This window comes from Crocuta crocuta, unplaced genomic scaffold (assembly GCF_008692635.1).
Source record: "Crocuta crocuta isolate KB4526 unplaced genomic scaffold, BGI_CrCroc_1.0 scaffold167, whole genome shotgun sequence".
NCBI classification, from domain to species: domain Eukaryota; kingdom Metazoa; phylum Chordata; class Mammalia; order Carnivora; family Hyaenidae; genus Crocuta; species Crocuta crocuta.
In genome coordinates this window covers 7,591,478-7,603,783 of record NW_027532406.1, presented here as the reverse complement: position 1 = coordinate 7,603,783, position 12,306 = coordinate 7,591,478, and the positions used below count along the sequence as shown (strand labels likewise).

Here is a 12,306-nt window from a genome sequence, read left to right as displayed (position 1 = left end):
ATTGCACAGAGCAGTTTATTTTCCAGACCTTTTCCCCACATTACTCCCCAATTATAAAGTATTCCTATGTTGCTTTAGTATTTATTACAATTTTAAAAAAGGGTTTGAAATATAGCTGTTCTTTAGGCATAAAATACCCAGCTAGGACTGTAACTGCCAGAGAGAAGAATTTTATTGAATGGCCATCTCCCTACCTAAAAGATGTTTCAGTCTGAATTTATTTGGCTACACTGAAGAATGCAGTATATTTAGTTTTCCATTTGCATGATGTGTGTTTGTGCTATAGATGATATTTTAAATTGAAAAATTTGTTTTAAATTATTTTTACAGTGAAGACTGTTTTCAGCTCTTTTTATATTGTACATAGTCTTTTATGTAATCTACTGGCATATGTTTTGTAGACTGTTTAATGACTGGATATCTTCCTCCAACAACTTTTGAAATACAAAACCAGTGTTTTATACTTGTACACTGTTTTAAAGTCTATTAAAATTGTCATTTGGCTTTTTTCTGTTAACTTACATTGTTTGAGATATAAAGTTTAAAAGTCTTACAGAATTTGTATAGTTCTGAGGGCCATGTGAAGATGCTTTCTTCTCACATTTCTTCATTCACCTTACAAGAGTAACTAGAATGCTACTGAAGCAAACACTGGTAATGCTGGTTGTAGCATCACCACCAAAAGTTTCATAACTAGTACTTTAGTTCTAGGCCCAGTAGCCTAAAACTGTTTGTTAGGTGAAAGGTGGGAGAGAGAAACAAGGCAGGGCCTAAGAAAGAACTTCACCTATGAAAGACTTGACATAGGCTTAGGACTTCTTTTGGGATTAGGGGGGACAGTAGAGAATAGTGGAAATGTGTATATGTGCTATAAAAGCCAGGTTATCTGTGAAGCACAGGTTAACACAAGTCTTAACATAGGAGCGTGTGCACAAAAAATGACTGCACATTCAAGTTCTTGAGGGACAAAGTACAACAAGAAGCCAGAAACATGCCCCTCAGAAAATGTGATGAATAAAGCCTTGACTGGCAGTTTCCTGCTCTCAGGTCTCCTGCCTTCCTCACCAGCAAACTTTCAAAGTGAACTTAAAATACTACTCTGTCCTGGTATGTCCTGTTTGCACTAGAAAAGTTACCTTTAAAATCTCCTCCTCAGATGTTGTAATGAAACAGCAACTTGAATTCTATATATGCACAAAATGGGAAGGTAGTTCACATCTTAAAAAGTGGTTGTGTGGTCAAGTACTTATGCTAAGTACATGTTTAGACAACAGCTAATTTTAAGCCTTGTATTCAATACTATTCCAGGTCTCCTTGGTTAATGCAGTATAATTTCACTGGTTGTACTACCCTAATTGACACATGGTTTAATTAGCATTGTTCTTCATGGTTTCTAAAATAATGGGGTGCCTTCAATCAATGGCTTCATCATCCATTACTAAGCATTATTTGGGAAGTTTTATTTGAAAGCATTCTTAATTCCTGGACTTGTAACCTAGAAGGGGAGTGTGTGTATGCACACCCTGACCTTTCCTCTCCTCTGAAATGAACAGTCTAAAGCCTTAAGATAGGATGCTAGCAGAAATATGGAAAAATGGTCAAATAACATGTATATATATGTATGTATGTATCCTGGACATCAGCTCCATTTAATTGGCAAAAAGACCTGTGCATAGCATGATTTTTAAAAAAAAGTACCCCCACGGGTACCTGGGTGGCTCATTCGGTTAAGCATCCAACTTTAGCTCAGGTCGCGATCTCATGGTTCGTGGGTTTGAGCCCCCCATTGGACTCGCTGCTGTCAGTACAGTCTGCCTCGGATCATCTGTCTCCCTCTCTGTGCCCCTCCCCTGGTCAGGCTCTCTTCCCTCTCTCAAAAATAAACATTGAAAAGTACCCCCCGGTGATTCAAAGTATAGCAAGGCTTGAGAAAGGAAAAATTGGGGGGTTCCCTTCTGCATTTAACACTCCATTCCAGGAGGGCTTGGCCTCACCGGGAAGGAGCAGACTTGAATGAAACAAGCTGACTTCTCAATTTCTCTCTAGAGGTAGTAGTTCACCAATTAGCAAACACTAGCAAGTATAAGGAGCTATCGAAATACGGTGAATTCCTTAGTAAAGAAACTACCATAGGGAATATGGATGGCCAATGTGCACCAGAGGATGGGCAGTTGGGAAGTAGCTGAGAACAGGAACACCTGCCCTTGCTCAGCTAGCCACACACTCCTCAGGGGAAGACCGCCCTATTACACTTTGGGGACTTTTTGTTAAACTAAATACAGTAAAAACCAAATGTAAGAAAGGCCAAAAATCTGTTCGTAGAAATTAGCCCTAATGAGTGCTTCTTATGAGTGGACCCTAGAAGAATGCCATGACAACTGAAGTCTCCAGTTTTAAAAACTGCATTCTGGCTTTACTTCATGTAATGTGTGTCTTGGTTCTACCACTACAGTCAGTCTGAAAAATGGCTATTGGTTAATTAAAATCACTACTGAATCCAGACAGGAGCTACAAACAGTTACTCTTAAGAATAGATCTATATGGAGGCCAAATATTTGAAAGTTCAGTCAATTCCATAATTACAGTCCTTATAATTTAGTGAACTCTGTAAATGCCCACTTTCTAATCTACAAAGCTCATGGTATTTTTTAAAAAGCAAATAGCAATTTGAAAAATCTTAAACGGTATTTTCATTTTCTACCATTAATCTCCCTGCCATTAATGCTACTTACTGTATGTCTGCAGCAACACAGGAAGGAAGAGTATCAGACTTACCCAATTTAAACCTTGTACTCTTGTGCATGCGCCTAGATAAGACGCCAGGTCCTTGTTAAAATATTTGTTCAATGAACTCCATCTGTATTAGCCCAAAGTGGCTGCTATTTTACAGATCAGCTGTATACATATCATAGAAATTACTGAAGAAAAAAAAATCACTTGACACATACACCTAAGGTGTGTTCAATGTGAACAATCACTACCCTCAAGAAATGGACACACACTGGGGGTGACTGGGTGGCTCAGTCAGTTAAGGCATCTGACTTAGGGTCATGATCCCATGGTTTGTGAATTCAAGCCCCCCATCGGGATTTCTGCTGAGCCCGCTTCGAATCCTCTGTCCTCCTCTCTGCCCCTCACTCCCTCCCTCCCTCACGCTCTTGTCTCTTTGACAGGGAAGAGTGCTACTTTGAGGTAAATTATCATATATGAACATGCTGTTTAAGGGCTATTTACAAAAAGACACCTATGGCTTAACAGTAGATGTGTTTAAGTTAAACTGAAAAGTACAGGTCCACAATCCCTTCTCCAAACCCTTGAACTCATTTGTATTTTGGAATTATGAATGTTAAAGCATTCTTAAAGCACCCCATAGGGGTCTGAGGTAGCACCTAAGATCAAACACATTGAGTAATCAAACCTAGTAATATCACCATAGTAAAATACACAAACACTCCCGTTTAATAAATAGCCTCAACAATTCAAATCAAATTTTGCTGCAAAATGAGATGCAATTTTTTTCAGAGTTGTTTTGGATTTTGGAATTACAGCTAAGAAAATTGGAGACTTCTGTAAAACAAATTTTGTATGTGAATGGTAACAATCCAAAATTTTTTTAAAAGACTTTTTTTTCCTTGAGACATTTCGAATGTTATGAGAACCACTGAAAGGTTAAATATTAAACCAATAAATCTTTATTACTTAAACAATTTTCACGGCATTTTTTAAAATAAATTTAAAAAATAAATATTTGCATTATAGCAGAAAGTCACATGTGTTGTTGCATCAACTCACTGTTACAGTTAATCACAGGAGATAACTAAGCATCAGCACCATAAAACTGTGTTAAGATCTGTTTCTAAAAATTCAAGGAAAGAGTTCTAAAGCACTGAAAATTCTGACTAAATATCAAGCTGTAGCATATCAAAAGTTCTGATATAGCCCAGTAGTTGTTGGTTCTCAAAGTAGCCAGGTTCTATTCCTGGCAATTACAGGACAAAGTTCTTCCAGCACTAAATACATATTAAGCTTCCTGATTAAGCTCCCCTTTATCAGAAGCATCTCCAGATTCAAAAAAGGAAAGAACTACAAGTTATTTAGATAACTCCTATCTGTGATTTAGTTTTGCACAAGGACATTTATTCTAGTTAAAAAGCAAAGACTGTGTTTCATCATGCTAATTTTTTGCTTTTATAGATTCTCAGAATAAGATTTAATCATAATTGTTAATCCTTTTAAACGTCAGCTCAGTTCAATTACAACCATAGAAACTGTACTGGTATCAGAACATAACTATTTTATTACAAAACTTAACATTATTTACAAAATGAAAAAATAATTGGATGACTATTGCAGGCCAAAGGTAAAGATTTTTCATTCAGTGATTGAAGAAAAATTAAGCAACATTTCCATGCACTCACACACCAGATCATTTGTGAAATATGCAAACCCTTAAAATTCATGTTAGTAAAACTTTGATGTATTCACAATGCTTGTATGTTTATTGGAAGATGGCAAAAAAAACCCCCATGGTTCTGTACAATAAGTGTAATATTAACAGTTTGTTCATTTTCCTTTTAATATTTTTTGGCTTTCATGAATACTCATAGCACTGAACATTTTGCAAGTAAGAATTATAACAGTACCTCTTGTCACCTTGTTGAATCCATCACCACAAGAAAAACACAAATAATTAGTTTAATGCTTCTGCAATAAACTGATCAGTTCTATTTCCAAAGTTATATTAAACTGAAGCCTTCATTATGATCAATTGCTTGAATCAGTTTAGAGCGTAGAGTTTCTTTTTCTGTATATTTTGGAAGATCCAGAAGATTAAAACAGGTATGGGAAACTGGGAGATATTCCTCGCCACCTCCTGTTGACTGGATGACTAGTTTTAAACTCTTCATACCAAGAATAGGAATGCGATCACTACCTGTCAAAAATACTACCAAGAAAAAAAAATCATTCAGCCAACCACTTTCATCAAAACAATATAGAGAGTACTAAGTTATTTGGTACAGTTACTATGGAAAACTTTACATTAACATTTGCTCTAATGTGGAAGCCAATCTCCAGAATTTATGGTAGCATGATTTTTGAGCCCAATGCATTACACATCCATACAATATTTTTTCTTTAAAAATGTAATCCTGGGGCACCTGGGGGGTCAGCTCAAATCATGATCCCATGGTTCATGAGTTTGAGCCCTTCATCAGGCTCTCTGCTGTCAGTGCAGAGCCTGCTTTGGATCCTCTATCCTCCTCTCTGTGCCCCTCCCCCACATGCCTACACTCTCAAAAATAAGTAGTTTTTTAAAAGTATAATCTTGGGGCACCCTGAGTGGCTCAGCTGGTTAAGCATCCTACTCTTGGTTTTGACTCAGATCATGATCTCACTGTTTGTGAGTTCAAGCCCTGCACGGGCTCTTGTGTAGAGCCTGCCTCTTTGTTCTTCTCCAACTTGTGTTATCACTTGAGAACCGCTTGTCAACCTTAAAATACACAAAATTTTACCAAAATTCTCATTTCAACTATCAAAAAGAGATTGACAAAATATTCTTGGCAATAGCGGGAGTTTCAAAGGGAATACCAACTTCAATTAGAATAAAACTTAACACATGAAAGGCACATAGAGCTTAGGTTATAAAAAAGTACTACATCCTGGAAAAGTTCTATTTTCTACAGGAATTCCAAAAGTTTTGATATGTAAGCAAAAAGAAAAAAAATGAAGACAATGAAAAAACAAGCTATCCTCTAGAAACCTTTTAGAAATTCTAAAAGGAATTACAGCCCCAGTTTATTGTAATCATTTACAGTTTTTTTCATAAGAAAGAATCCATTCTATTTTGGAAGCAAACTGAATGTAGCTTTCAAAGCAAGAAAGGTCATGTAATGAACGCAGGTCAAAAATTTACTCTAATTGAAAATTAAAAGCAGTACCTAGGAATAATACTAAGAGGAAAAATTTTATCCAACAAAGTGAATCAATTACTGTATGAAAATAATTTTAACAGTTAATTCTATTTCCTATAGAACATAGGACTAGTCAGTAATACTTACACAGAAATTGTTTTTTCTTTTCCAACGGCAATTCATGAAATACTTCCCAAAACATTTTTATCGTTGGATGTTCTGCCCAATACTCCCCTTTGTATTCTGTATTCTAAAAACAACATAATCTTCATTAATATTAAAGGATGTTAGTTTTGTCTTGAATCTGACAGACTTGCCTCCTTATTAGCACAAAAGCTAACACTGTCCAGGATTTTGAAACTTGTGCAATTCAACTGATTACCTCCTATTTCCTAGGCATTTTGCAATATGGTACTGTTAGTTCTAGGGAAAGGCAAGATAATGTTCCAATCAGCGGAAATGTCTCCCTGCCGCTTCAAAGAACACAACAGGGTTGTAGTATCTTCAAAAGTAAATACCTAAAGGATAAACTAGAATTACCATAATGTTAATGGATTATTAAAGTTCAACAAAGAATTAGTTATCTGTGATAATTATAAAATTCTTTTCCTATACTCATGAGCAGGAATCAATTATTTTACATTCTATCTTTTCTTTAAAAAAAAAAGTACTAAGAACAGTAATTTTCTGTGGGAGTCAGTTTCCACAATGGCTCCCAATGATCTCTGCCTCCTGTTCTTCATGCCCTTGTGTAGTCCTCTCCCACAGTGTATGGGCCTGACTCTGTAATCATTAAGATACTGCATGTATGAGAAACACATGCCTTCTGGGGCTAGATCATAAAACACTGTGTGGCTGCAATCTTTTTTTCGATTATTCACTCTGGGGAGAGCCAGGTGTGAGGATACTCAAAGAGGCCTATGGATAAGTCTTCGTGGTGAGACACTAGGCCTAGCCAACAGTCTTGTGAGTGAGCCATCTTGAAAGAGAATCTATCTTTAATCACGCTTTCAGATGACTAAAGCACCAATCAATATCTTAACTGTATGCAACCTCATGAGAGACGTCTAAGCTAAAAGCATCCACGTAAAGCCATTCTGAATTCCTGACCCACAGAAAATAATGTGAGAAAATAAATGTTCACTGTTACTTTTAAGCCACTAAATTTTGGGGTCATCTGTACCAATAGAGCTAATATCCTTCTCCTTTAAAAAAAAATGCTAGTACTGGAGCCTCTGGGTGGCCCAAAGGACTGAGTGTCTGACTCAATTTCAACTCAGGTCATGATCTCACAGTTCATGAGATCAAGCCCCTCATCAGACTCTGCAATGACAGAGCAGGGCCTGTTTGGGACTCTCTCTCTTTCCCACTCTCTCCCTCCCTCCCCGGCTAGTGCTCTCTCTCTTTAAAAAAAAAAAAAAAAAAAGTACCAGCACTAACAGAAAAAGGGGGTTAGGGAGAAGAGGGAGGAGAGAAAGAGTGATTTCTTTTTTGGGGGTGGGGTGGGGAGGGTAGACAGAATCTGAAGCAGGCTGCAGGCGCTAAGCTGTCAGCACAGAGCCTGACGCAGGGCTCAAACTCCCAGACTACGAGATCATGACCTGAGCCCAAGTCAGACACCCAACCGACTGAGCCACTCAGGTGCCCCTGAGAGGGAGTTAATATTAAACTGTAAAGTGTTTTTAAAATCTAGCCACAGTTGGCCTTAACTTTTAGTTCTTAGCAAGAATCTTCCAGCATCAGGGTGTTTGGACATACTGTTCCTTCAGCCTAGACCACTTAGATACATCCTCCTGTTCTCTTTGTTCATCAGGCTAATTTCTATTTACCCTTTAGGACTCAGATTAAATGTCACCAAATTCAGTGATTCATTCAACATATACACAGAGTTTCAGCCAAAATTTGGAGCCTTGGGGAAACTGCAGTGAATTAAGTCCTTACTTACCTTGTAGCATGACTACCATCTACTGAGATGCTTTCCCAGATCTGTATAGCGCAGGTTAAGTTCTTCCTTCTATACCATTCACTGAGCTCTTCCTTAGATTCAACAGAGTTAACTAACTTAATGTCCACTTTCCTTATTACAAGGCAAAGTCCGTGTCTCCATCTTATTTACTGATATCTCCCTCATCTCTTGCATAGTATTAAGTATCCCTAAGGGCTCAACTAGTATTTACTAATGGTCTTCTTAAATTTTGGGCTCTATTTGTAGCCATGATTATCTCAGTGACTGAACTCTTGAAGTCTACATGGTATTTTCTATTTACCTGTAAATAGGTTTGGAGAAAATGGCTGAAAATCTAGCAACCAATTAATGGATTAATGAGTATGAATTATAGTCTATGAGCATGTTAGTGGGAATGAAAAAAAAACATGGCTCAAGTTTTTTCTTTTATCCTTCTTTTTAATTAAAAAACCTCTAAACGGTTCTGGGGAATGTGTACACAGTTCTGATGAAGAAAGAACATTTCAAGTCACAAATACTAGTCACTGTAATTATACTGAATCAAATATACAGTGGAAGAAACCAAAGCATACTAAGTACACTAAAATATACTAAAAGAGCTATCTTACTAAATGAATATTCTATCAACTGTATCTTCAGATACGGTTTTAAGTACTTAGTGCTCTAGGCTCTGGAAATATAGCAGTGAACAGACAGACAAAAACCTTGCTTTCATGGTGCTTACATTGTGTTTGTGGGGGGGGAAGCAGCAGCAACAGATAGTAAAGACAATTAAGTAAAATTCATATTAAGTCAAATTCAAAGAGAAAATAAAGCAGGAAGAGTGACAGGGTGTGGGAATGGGTGTGTGTGTGCACACATCCAATTTTAGGTAAGTTAGTCAGTAAAGGTCTCTGAGAAGGTATAAAGACATGAAGTAAGAGCAAGAAGCATTTGAAATTATCAAGGTGAAAAGAGTTCCAGGCACAGAGAATAGCTAAATAGAAAGTCCTCAAGACTGGTTCAGCAAAGAGGCCATAAAGGCTGAAGCAATGTAAGTGAAAGGAATAACATGAGATGGAGCAAAAAGGACAAATCATGTGGGATGCAAAGTGCGACTGGAGGCCATTACATCCTTTTCCTTTTAGGATGACTGGAGGTGAAGTCCTCTTCCACTGGGGCCTCCTTGAAGTCAGTATAGCTTTCTTCTCTTTAGGAGATCAATTTACCCCCCAAAATAAATCTTCAATCTCCTTCCTGGAGGATTTGGATTTGCCTACCAACTTTCCTCAGTTCCACCTGATTGTGTGTCGCATTCTCTAGAGTTGTCTCCTGGGTAGGAGAGAGAAGCTGAGGGGTCTACAATTCTTTCAATTAGCTTTGAAGTAACTCTATTGCTTTTAGCCTAACCACACAATCTGCCACTACAGTAACACAATGTACCAATTCCTGAGCCTTTTAAAATTTCTATGGTGTGAAATGAATTGTCTCTTAAAACCTTTGTCCCTTAGGAGGCTCAGAATTCAATTTTCTTTGCTCTTATCAACTCATCCACATATTTTCCATCTGCCAAAACTATTTTCTTCTCTCCTTTTTTTTGTCTGTGTATTCCTATATTTATTCCTTTCTTGTCATTCTAATTACGTTTTGGAAAAGAGCGAATATATATTTATTGTAGTATGTTCAACCAGAAGTCCTAACTATTCTTAAAATTAAAAAATTTACTCCCTAAATTATTACACAGTAAAATTGACTTTTTTTTCTGGTGTGGTTATAGTTCTATGTATAGACTTGTGTACCCACCACCACAATCAGTATACTGAACACTTTCATCACCCAAGAACTCTCCTGCACTACTCTCTGCCGTCACATACCCAGTTCACCATAGTTTTGTCTTTTCAAATATGTCACATACATGGAATCATATGGTAGGTAATCCTTGAGACTGGCTTCTTCACTCTGCGTAAGGATCTAAGTGTCATCCCAGTTGTTGCACGTATCAGTAGTGCATCCCTTTTTATTGCCCAGTAGTATTCTACTGTATGAATGTATCTTAGGTTGCTTTATCTATTCACTCACTGAAGGACATCTGGGCTGTTTGTAGTTTTTGACATGTCTGCAGAATTTTAAAACCGTAATTTAAACTGTGGTTAAATACCTATCACAAAATATATCATCTTAACCCCCTTTTTTCTTAAGTGTACAGTTTGGTGGTGTGAAGTACATTCATACTGTTACCCAACCATTATCACCATTCATCTCCAGAACAAATTTTGCTAAATTGAAACTCTTCACTCATTAAACAGTAACATCCCATTCACCCTTATTTAGAGATTTTGTGTGAATATAATTTAATACTTTGGAGTGGAACTGCTAGTCATGTAGTAAGTGACAAACTCTTTCCAAAGTAGCTATACCATCTATATTTCCACCAGCAATGCATGAAAGTTACCAATGCTTTGTATCCTTGTGAAACTTGGTACTGTATTTGTTAAATGTTAGCTAACTTAAGGGGCACCTGGCTAGCTTAGTCGGTTAAGCATCCAACTTTCGCTTAGGTCATGATCTCGCGGTTCGTGGGTTCGAGCCACGCGTCAGGCTCTGTGCTGACTGCCAGCTCAGAGCCTGGAGCCTGCTGCAGATTCTGTGTCTCCCTCTTTCTCTGACCCTCCCCTGCTCACGCTGTCTCTCTCTCTCTCTCTCCCCTAGAAATAAATAAAACATTAAAAAAAATTTTTTTTTAATGTTAGCTAACTTAATAGGTACACAGTGTCAATGCAAAAACTATATCAGAGATTGCTGGATTACAAAGATGGAAAAATTTATAGGTCAAACTTGCACAGATCTTTCTCAAAGCTGATCTAACCTAGCAGTTTTTATTCAATGTTTATCTGAAGAAATAGCTGAGAATTATCTGTATAGAGAAGAAAAAAGTTGTTTAAAAATTCCCAATCTTCTCCCCAAAAATCCCTTTATTGGCTAACACTAATAATGGAGATCATAAATACTATTTATTCTCTGCTAAAAAATTTAGTACTGAGAGTAATCAGAAGAAAAAAAACAAAGGTGTTATGTAATGTAAATATTTTTCATAATGGTTTTCCTATGATTGGGCAGAATGAAAACTCAGTTTTAGCTGGGACTTCTATCTGACCTCTGTCATAAATGACATTTTTCCATATGAAAACTACCAATACCACAAATACAAAAATGCTATCTAATTCATATACAACTAAATTTCATTCATTGTGGAGTAGGAAATGTACAGTGCTTTCCTATAAATATGAAAGTAATAAATATTGTAAAATGGAAAATACAAAGGGCGATTTTTCTATCAATAAACCATATTTTCTTTTTGCTTTTCCATCAAAACAATTTCATAGATTTGTTTTCACCTACCTTTTCCAGTTCCTTCCAATCATAATTTGTATTTCCAATAACCATTGCTTGTAGTTCATTTGGCTGGAAAAGCTGAAGGACCTTTCCTCCACAGACCTTATGAAAGCCCGCGTGAAAAGCATCAAACAAGGAAGCCACTGATTTATTGAATATGTAATCCACATAAGCATCAACAAACTCTTGCCTAGAAATGAAAAGGCACACATGGCACAGAATATAAAAATAATTTTTTATGGAGAATAGATATGTAGTCTTATTAAAAGTTTGAATGCTCCTGTACTTTTTGCTACTTATCTATAAAAGTGAGAAAGTATGAGCAGGATTCTAAGTGGACAAAGCCTTTTCTTTTTTAAATGTTTATTTTTGAGAGAGAGAGACAGAGCATGAGTGGGGGAGGGGCAGAGAGACAGAGGGAGACACAGAATCTGAAGCAGGTTCCAGGCTCTGAGCTGTCAGTACAGGAGCCCAACATGGGACTCAAACCCATGAACCACGAAGTCATGACCTGAGCAGAAGTCAGACATTCAACTGACTGAGCCACCCAGGTGTCCCTAAGTAGACAAAAGTCTTTATGGAGAAGTTTATTATTCTTTCTGTAAAAAAATCCATTATCTAGCAGGCATGTAGACTTCACCTATCATTCATAGCCTAATTAGGCTATTCCAAGGGTGAAACGTCATTCCTAATGGGAAGAATGATGATGCAAGTGTGTATCAAAATAATTTCTAAATATTCACAGATTATTGAGATTTATATGCACCACTTCACATGCATCCCTAAAAAGAGTCATCTGTTAAAAATATCAGGTGATGGGGGTGCCTGGGGTGGCTCAGTTGGTTGGGCAGACAACTTTGGCTCAGGTTATGATCTCTCAGTTCATGGGTTCGAGCCCCACATCGGGCTCTGTGCTGATGGCTAGCTCAGAGCCTGGTGCCTGTTTCGAATTCTGTGTCTCCCTCTCTCTCTGACTCTCCCCTGCTCGCGTGCTCTCTCTCTCTCTCCTTCTCTCTCAGAAATTAAAAAAAAAAAAAAAAAAAAAAACAGGGGATG

The 12,306-nt window shown here is 37.3% G+C and overlaps 1 protein-coding gene across 8 annotated transcripts in view; it reads right to left on the bottom strand.

Annotated features, from left to right (window-relative positions):
- Window positions 1–3,669: 3,669 nt before the first annotated feature.
- Window positions 3,670–12,306, bottom strand: part of HERC4 (HECT and RLD domain containing E3 ubiquitin protein ligase 4) — a 137,198-nt gene continuing 128,561 nt past the window's right edge. For all 8 annotated transcript variants that reach the window (XM_077778580.1, XM_077778581.1, XM_077778579.1 and 5 more), the window contains 3 exons: window positions 11,257–11,440; window positions 6,060–6,162; window positions 3,670–4,945 (listed from right to left, as the gene is read on the bottom strand). In XM_077778580.1, coding sequence (XP_077634706.1) covers window positions 4,737–4,945; window positions 6,060–6,162; window positions 11,257–11,440 — 496 coding nt within the window. In that variant the 3' untranslated portion in view covers window positions 3,670–4,736. The remainder of the gene's footprint in view (window positions 4,946–6,059; window positions 6,163–11,256; window positions 11,441–12,306) is intronic.